Source organism: Benincasa hispida, chromosome 2 (genome assembly GCF_009727055.1).
Source record: "Benincasa hispida cultivar B227 chromosome 2, ASM972705v1, whole genome shotgun sequence".
Taxonomy (NCBI): Eukaryota; Viridiplantae; Streptophyta; class Magnoliopsida; order Cucurbitales; family Cucurbitaceae; genus Benincasa; species Benincasa hispida.
In genome coordinates this window covers 36613230-36622671 of record NC_052350.1, presented here as the reverse complement: position 1 = coordinate 36622671, position 9442 = coordinate 36613230, and the positions used below count along the sequence as shown (strand labels likewise).

Genomic DNA, 9442 nt, shown 5'->3' with positions numbered 1-9442 from the left:
CAAATATAATCCATTCAAATTCCAAAATATATGAACCAAAATAATATTTTTTTTATATTTAAATAAATATTTATTAATATGAAAATTTTATAGATACATCTCTAAAATTGAAATAGGGATACCAAGATCGCAAGATCGATATCCATATGAGAGAGATATTTTAATCCTTTGGTGGTGGGAGTGGAATAATTAGTGGGAGTTCCGACTGTCCTCTCGAAATCCACAGCTAAAAATATTTGCTTCCTTTTCTTTAAGCTTCAACTTTAGAGGAAATCGTCTCTGTAAAAGCAGAGCAAAAGGAAAAAAAGGTTTGAAACAGAGTCATTTTCATGGTGGCGTTAATGGGGGCCCCCAATTCGATTCCCATGGTGGAACTATAAATACCCACTTTCCTCTTCATCTTCCTTAGCAAACCTTCCTCTTTCTTCTTCTTCAATTTTCCGCAACTCTGCACCTTCAGTGGTCTCTCTTTTAGACCGCTGCTGGTTGCTGTTGTTGCTAATCAAAACCATGTCGCCATTGAAGAGCTTCCAAGCTTCTTATTCTGACAAGAAACAGGGCATCGTCGCTGTTCTTTCTTCTGACTCTGAACACTCCCAAATTCAACCTTCTTCTCTTCGAAGAACTCTCTCTGCCGATATGTCCTCCCAGAAATGGATCTCTTACATGAAAAAAGTCGCTTCGTTTCATGAATTTCACACTCCCAAAACAGAGCATGAAACAGAGGATGAAGCAGAGGGTGTTGATGTTTGGAGCTCTATCATTAAAGAATCTCGTCAGGATTCCAAGCCTGTTTCTGATCCTTATGTTCATCCTCTTCTTAAGCGATCTGGTAAGTGTTTGAGTGAAAAGAGTCTTGAAATTTGTACGGAAAGTCTCGGCTCCGAGACTGGGTCTGATGGGTTCTCGTCGTATCCGTCGTCGGAGAATGGAGATACTGATGACGAGGAGGAAAATATACTCGAAGGTACTCAAATATTTGAGGTGGAGAATCAGTGGAAGCGTGTGAAGATTAGTTACAAGAAATCGCCACCCCATCGGTCATTTCCTCCACCGCTTCCTACGCTTTCCGGCCCGGATGGCGAGTCGTTGAGGATGCAGCCTCGCCGTGACAATGGGCGGTTGGTTCTTGAGGCCATGTCCGTGCCTTCACAAAACAACTTTCGCGCTCAACGTCAAGATGGTCGCCTTGTTCTCACACTCCTCAATCGTCATCCAATCAATCAGGTAATATTAAATCACTACTAAACTCAAAAGTTGACGAGTGATGGTCATCATTCATATTAATTAAGATCATCTTTCTGTTCTTATAAAATCACTTTTAAACTAAAAATTTAAATAATTTAATCCTTTGATTCATTTTCATAATCCAGGTAGTAAAAGACGATGACTCGGACAAAGAAGAAGAGAAGGAAGAGGAAAAAGAGAAAGATCCAAAACTGACAAAATCATCAGAATTCGCAAGTGGGTTAGTAAAAATACACAGGTTAGCATCAATGATGAACAGCAAAACAATAGCTTTAGCCAACAGGAACCCATCACTCCCACCGCGGCCCAAGGCGGCTCAGCCACTAACAGGCTGCGCCGCACCGCCGACCGCTGCGACGTTGAATGCCTATGAGTACTACTGGAAGTCAAAGCCGACGGGGAAAGTGGGAACGGGCATGAACCCGCTGGGGCAGCAGCCGGCGTCGTTCAAGAGCAGCAGCAGAAAGGTTATGATATGCAAGAACAGAACAGCAAATGAAGAAGAGAAATTGGTAGTAATGTGTTCAAATGGGAGTTGTAAGGAGGTCCGGCGGACGGTGGTGTTTTGGGAGCCACGGTGCATTGCCACTTCCTAAAATTATTCCCATATTCATTTCCAAATCCTCTAACTGTTTTACCTAAATTTGATGTTTTTTTTTTTGGTTATTGCTTTTAGTTTAACTTACTTTCCACTCTTTGGGGAATTATGTCTACAAAATAAAGTATATGAGAGAGAGGGGTGTGAGAGGGAGAGATTATTACTTTTAAATTTGAGAGAAATATCATGTGCTATTAAATAATATAAATAGTTAATTTATTAATTTAGTTTGTAAACTTATATATGTTCTTTTGACATGCTAGTAGAAACATTAACTTTTCAACTTAGAACTTGTCGATGAATTATAGTTCTATTTTATAATTCATTAAAGGTTATAACGTATAATTGAAGAAAATTAGACTGTGATTATGATCACCAACAATTGGAGTAAAAAATAAAGAAAGAAAGAAATGAGACCATTATCGCTTCCTTAGTTCGTCTTAAGATTTAGAAAACAAACAAAAGATGTTAAAAGACTTCTAAAGTTTTCTCTCTTTTTTTTTGTTGTCGTCTTTAAATGTTAGTAATTGATGTCTCATTTGATACTATATAGACCTCATTTGATAACTATATAGTTTTTATTTAGTTTTTACTTTTTGGTTTTTGAAAAATAAACTTTTTAAACATTGCATTTTTTTGGAAGCTTGTGTGTTTTGTCATCAAATTGTCTGTCAATGTTCTCATCAGTTGTTAGTATTATTAGCATTTGGACAAAGAATTCAAACATTTTTTTCGAAAAAAGAAGAAAACTATAGTAATGAAGTTGAAAAGAACCAAATATAATTTAAAAAAAAAACCAAATAAAACAGTAATGAAATTGAAAAGAAACAAACATAATCTTCCAAATCAAATAAAAAACTAAACATAAAAGCATTACCGAACCTAATATTTTAGGTCCAATTTGATAATCTTTTAGTTTTTTAATTTTTATTTTTGAAAACTATGTTTGTTTCTCATAAACTTTTTACCCATGACTTTCTTATTTTGTAGGCAAACATTTTTATTCTTATCCAATTTCTAAAAACTAAAACATGTGTTTGAAAGCAATTTTTTTTTTTTTTTTTTTAAAAAAAATTTTAAATTTGGCTTCGATTTTGAAAACACTTAGAAAATATAGACAATAAAACAAAGAAACCAATAGATAAAAATAATATTTATAGCCTTAATTTTAAAAAACAAAACAATCAAATAATTATCAAAATGACCTTAGCTTTTGGTATTTGATGCACTACCTTTACGTGTAAGTTTGTTTGTTTTGAAATCATTTTCAGGGATGTTTTCAAAATCCAAAGAAAGTTTTAAAATATATATGTTAAAAACTTTGTCTTATTTGTGGAGTTTGATTGTGAATTCAAGAAAAAATGAAAATTAATATAAATAATTATGAGAATTTTTTTTTAAAAAAAATAATTATCTAAAAAAAAATTAGATAAAAAACATTTGTATATATAAAATTTTATCCTCGCCCAACATTTGGAAAGACGTTAATATCAAGTTGTCCCTACATAATTAGCTTTTGAAATTTGGCTTCGCTTGATCTAATCAAATATCTCTTCAAACATCTAATAAAGAAAAATATTCATACTACTGATCACAAAAAGATGAATAAAAATATTACAGATTTGTTTGGATTGACTTTTTAAAGGATTGAAAATATTTTCTTTTGTATTTAAGAATACCTTTTTAAATGCTTAGAAAGTCAATCTAAATAGATTCTACATCAACTCAGTTAGAAGATAAAGAAGAGAAATACAAACGTACAATCATGTCCTTTTCAGGTGATAGAAGTCTCATTCCATCCTTTCATCTCGCAATTTGCTTGCATCTATTTTCAATCATATACTAAAGCATTACATACATCTCTCACATGGAGTTCATACTCTAAGAAAACACGACATAAACTTTCTAACTAGAAATTTCTAGTACTGTGAATAATTTTTCATACTACTTCCATTTATTGTATGCCATATCGACATGTTTTTAAAAATAGTGTGGGACCCACTTACATTAAAAAGTATTTATCATAATAGTTTCTAGTGTGAACAAAACAAATAGAGTATGGTACTTCCATAGTACTAGAAAATTTCTCCTAACTTAGGCCTCATTTGTGAATCATTAATTTGATTTTTAATTTTTGAAAACTAAGCATATAAACACTTTTTTTACGTCTAAATTTCTTGTTCTATTATCTACTTTTTACCAATGTTTTAAAAAACTAAGCTAAGTCCTAAAAACTAAAAAAAAAAAAAAAAAAATTGTTTTTAGAACTTGTTTTTGCTTTAGAAAATTGGTTAATAATTCAACTCTCACTACAAAATTTCTTGTTCTAATATCTACTTTTTACCAATGTTTTAAAAACTAAGCTAAGTCCTAAAAACTAAAAAAAAAAAAAAAATTGTTTTTGCTTTAGAAAATTGGTTAATAATTCAACTCTCACTAAGAAATCTGACTTCTCCTGACGTCACATTTCGTCGGAAAAGTGTGGAAAAAGTGTCGGGAGAGCCTCTCCCGACGAATAAAAGGTCGTCGGGAGTTTGGTCAGGAAATGATCTCCCGACGCACTTTAAAACGGCGTCGATAGTTATTCGGGGAACTCTCGACGCACATATAAGGCGTCGAGAATTCCAAGAACTGCCGACACCTAATATACGGTAAGAAATTGAGACGAAATAAGACTTATTTTCAAAAATAAAAAAACTAACACTAAATAAATGATTATTAAACAAGACTTTAATTATCTAAATGGCTTTAATGATTGTTTTAATATGCCTTGTGACCAAAAAAAAAAAATAAAATAAAATAAACAAAGGACATAGAAAATATATATAAATTTAAAAAAAAAGAAATTGAAAACCATAAAGTTGACGACAATAAAGGACTAACTTTGTAATTCCCTAATAGTATAAGAACAATGATTTATAATTAACGAAAGCTTTAGAGTACATACAAAATCTAAACACCATCTTTGACTGAGTGGGAGCGTCATGTCTGTCCATGGAATTGAATGGCTCTTCTTTTGCCTAAAAAATTTGAAAGCCAATCAAGATTTGAAATTGGGTCATTTCCAATATGAAACTGCTCTCTATTATGGGAGCATCATGATCCGCCATGGATACGCCTTTGCTCTCTATCACTTCCAAATTTCTGAATTGGGATGGATAATAATTGATTATTATATCAAGTATAGAATCACCCTCAAATTCTCTCCTCCAGTTGATCGGTTAATCTCTTAAGAGTCGTTTTGGAGTGTATAGTTGGTTATGATAGTCTCTAAGGTTATAATATAGTCTGTGGAGTTGAGAAGTCTTTATTTTCGTCTTCGTTTAAAACGTCTATGTTTGGAGTGTCGATTATTTTAATACGTGTACTTCAAGAAGTCTTGTACTTGTAGTGTTGATTTGTTTTACATGAAATTTTGAAGGATGGAGTTTAGGTAGACTATTTATTTATATATATTTTTTTAAAAAATTATTCTATTTCAAGTAGTGGTATGTTAAATAGCATGTTTTGCAAATATAAATAAAAGTATTTGTTTAACATATCATTTGATCTTCTTTTAACATAAAAACTTGAATTAGGGTTTGTTTGGAATGTTTAGGTAAAAAATGTTTTTGAAAAGGTCATTTTTATTTAATCACTTTTGGTAAATACTGGTTAAAATAAAAAAAATTGGATAAATTTTTTAAAAAGTATTTTTATATACAAGTTTGTATGGTCTGCTATACACTCAAAATATTTCTATTAATGTTAGATTACTATAAAAGAAGATTGTAAAACTCTATGAACTAATAATTTTAAGTTTGTATTTAAAAACGTTTTCATCAGCTATGTTTTTTTTTTTCTAGTCTATAATCAGTTGAGTTCGTGGTTAGAGTTGGTCATTGGAGATAATCGACAGACTTGTTCATTAGAGGTGGTTGTCAGAAGTGATCTTTGAAGTTGGTTGTCGAGGTAGTCATTTGAGCTAGTCACTGGAGGTGCTCATTGCACTGAATCATTGAAGGGGATCTTTGCTAGAGTTGGTCACCAAAGTGATCGTCAATGGTGGTTGGGTGGAGTTGACGAGTGTTTTGGCCACCAGAAGTGGTTGCCTTGGTTGGTCGCTAGAGCATGTCCTCAACAATTATTATCATTAGAGTGAGGCGGTGATAGTAGTCGATCGTAGTTGTCGTTGGAGTTTGAAAAAATAAAGTGGATCTAACACAAAATATAATTGTCGTCACACACGATGTTGTAACATGATCACTGACATAACAAAATTACTTAATATCAAACTATAATAACAAAGATAGTGAAACATAAAGATTGATAACCTAGTTCAGTGTAGTATAACCTATGTTTAGTAGGTTGTGTGCTCAATGGAAAAAAACTTCACTATATAAAGAGTTTAGCAATTACAAAGGAGTACTTATTCGATACACTCAATCTTTAGTGACTCACGTATAACCTGCTCTTTAGTTTCAGTTTAGATTCCCCTAAATTTGAGTTCCCCTCACTTCAACAATAATGCTTCTTTAAACTTGAACGAGATCCTCACTACAAGAAAAAGACGATCTTCCGACGTTAAAGACCACCATCGGGAGTTCATTAGTTGGGAGATATATTATCTCCAGACGCTGTAAAATAACCGTCAGAAGTTACTTATAACTCTCGACGACGTGTAACCAACATCGAGAGTTCTGGTTAAATATGGCTTACCTCCCGATGAGTTAATTAGTGCGTCGTACGTTTTCAGGAGACACGCTTCACATCTTTCGTGATGAGTCTAGGAGTTGGAAGATGCATCTTAATATACCGTACTTAGTCTCTCCCTAAGTGTGAGATCTCCTCACCTCCATAACAAGCTTTTCTCAAGTTTTGTTTAAGCTTACCTCAGTACAACATTAAAAACTCATCTCGAGTCCCCTATGTGATTTTCTACACTCACAAAAATTTAACCAAGCCTCATTGACAGTTGGAACAAACCCACAATAAAAAAGATAAATCTTTTTTAAAATACATGAAGGTTAAGGCTTAGACAATCCTTACGCTCAAAACTCACAATACACACACTTTTCTTAATAAGGAGACTGACCCTAAAAATGAACAAGACCACAATATATATATGGCTAGCTTTAAGAAGATCTTAAAGGAAAGAATAAATCATCTTTGTAGAAAAAAGACAACAAGCCACAAAATCTACAAAACCCTGTTGACAAATAAGGAAAAAATATTATGTAGAATCTACTGCAGTCATGTAATAATGTCTTTGACGATATCCTGACATGTTGCAAGAATTTTTATCGTAATAAAAATCAGCCAACCACACTGTCATAACATAGTTCTTCATCGACGAATGGAATCATTAAAACGTTGGAGGGAGGAATAATTGATTATTTGAATCATTGTGAATGGTAAATAGCGGTACTGTACAAAATGCGTAGTTAAAATAAATCTTAGGCCCTCCATTGTTTTATTACACGCCCAAGACATTGAGTGAACTACTCATTCCAAATTGGAGGCCCTAATAGCCCCTTGGGGATGTTTGTTTCAAGGGTTGGGATTGGATAGGTTAGGCATCCTAAGTCCAACCCTTGTTTGGGCATGGATTTAGGAAGTCTTGGCTTCCTACATCATTTTTCCATGAGTTTGAATCCTATTCAAACTCATGGATAACTTTTTTTTTTTTTTTTTTTAATTTAATCTAGGAAATATGTCGGCCAACCTCTGGACACCACCTTCGACGACCACCGTTGGTCAACTCCGACCGCCACCCTCGGCGACCGCCGCTGGCCAACTCCCGTTGCCACCCTCCAGTGACCACCATCGACCAACTCTGGTTGCCACCTTGACGGCCGCTGTCGACCAACCTCCGGCTGCCACTGGCCAACTTTGACCACCATTGACCAACCTCTGACAACCCCCTTCCCCCTACACTGGCGTAATTCTGGCTACGAACTCCGTCGGCCAACCTCCAACTACCACCAGCCAACCTTAAGAAACATTAATAAAAACACTCTTAATATATAACAAACTAGGCAAATTTGTATATAAAAACACCTTTATGAAAGAATTGCATTACATGTGTGCTTATTTATTTTAATGAATTTTTATCAAAAGTGTTTCAATAAAAATGAATTTTTGAAAGATATATTTTTTTTCCAAGTCATTCCAAACATACCATTAGATTTCAATTGTATAGGAATATTTATTTAGGTATATGTGTAGAAAACCCTACTTTAATTTAAAAATATTTTCAAATTTTTTTATTGGCCAGTTTAACTAGTTAGAAGACTTAGAATCATTGTCTGAACATAAAAGTTTAAAATGTTTAAAACAACTTAGCGACTAAATAAAAACTAAAACTCAAAATTTATGATTTTTTTTATTCCTCAAATGTAATTTTATAAAAAAAAGAATAGTTTTTCAATAATTGAATTTAGTATTAAAATAATAGTTTATTTCAGTTTTAAATTAACGTATTATGGTAAAAAAAAATTATCATTTTCAAATTAGTTAGAGTAACAAAGTCTATGAAATTTTCTTTCAAAATCTAGTAAAATTAAAATATCAAATTATTAAAACAATAGATTAAATAAAATTATAATTTTAGTCAAAATTTCTATTTCAATTTTTTTTTTTAAAAAATAGTCTTCTAAATTTTTTTGTTTGTTTTAAACTTAACTATATTAAAATAATTAAGTCGACAAATTTAAACTAATCTAAAATCTAAACAGTGACTAAATACAAGATAATATTTTGCAAACTAAAGATTTATAAATTTATACTTCATTCCTAGGCTACTTAAGCCTACACTTGAAACACAAACTTCTTAAACTCAGACTTTCAAAACCTGCACTTCAAACATAGTTTTCTTAAACTTAGACTACCTAAATCTCCTAGCCTAATCCCATAGGCTTAACATTCCTAGGCTTAAGATTCTAAACCTGCGAGCCAAATACCTCCTTAGGGGGTTTAGGTAGTGTTTGGAATCTTAAGGGGGATTTGGCGCGTAGGTTTGGAATTTTAAGCTTGGAAATGTTAAGCATGTGGGATTAGGCTGGGAGGTTTAGTAGCCCGAATTTAAGAAAAATGTGTTTGGAGTGTATGTTTTGAAAGTTTGGTTTTAAGAATAAGCTTCATTTTTATAACAATCTTGTTTTTATATATATATATATAAAAGTGAAAACTATAATTAAAAAATTAGGAGAAAACTAGCGTAAATTAGTTTTCTCCTAATTTTTTAATTATAGTTTTCACTTTCTTAAAGTAACATTTAGATTTGTAGTCAAATTCTAAAAAGAAAAATTAAGGCTCCGTTTGGTAACTATTTTGTTTTTTGTTTTTGAAAATTAAGCCTATAGACACTATTTCCACCTTCAATTTTTTTCTCTTTTTATCTACTTTTCACCAATGGTTTAAAAAACCAAGCAAAATTTTGAGAACTAAAAAAATGTTGTTTTCAAAAGTTATTTTTGTTTTTGGAATTTAGCTAAGAATTCAACCATTGTACTCAAGAAAGATACAAATCATTGTAACAAATGTGGATGAAATAGGAATAATTTTGAAAATAAAAAATAAAAAAACCAAATGATTACCAAATGAGGACTAAGATTT

General features: G+C 32.2%; 1 protein-coding gene across 1 annotated transcript; it reads left to right on the top strand.

Annotated features, from left to right (window-relative positions):
- The first annotated feature begins 397 nt into the window (after window positions 1-397).
- LOC120070592 (protein FAF-like, chloroplastic) lies at window positions 398-2090 on the top strand. Its single transcript, XM_039022400.1, has 2 exons — window positions 398-1227; window positions 1374-2090. Exons 1-2 carry the CDS (start codon window positions 511-513, stop codon window positions 1842-1844), a joined length of 1188 nt encoding a protein of 395 aa, XP_038878328.1. The 5' UTR covers window positions 398-510; the 3' UTR covers window positions 1845-2090.
- Window positions 2091-9442: the final 7352 nt, after the last annotated feature.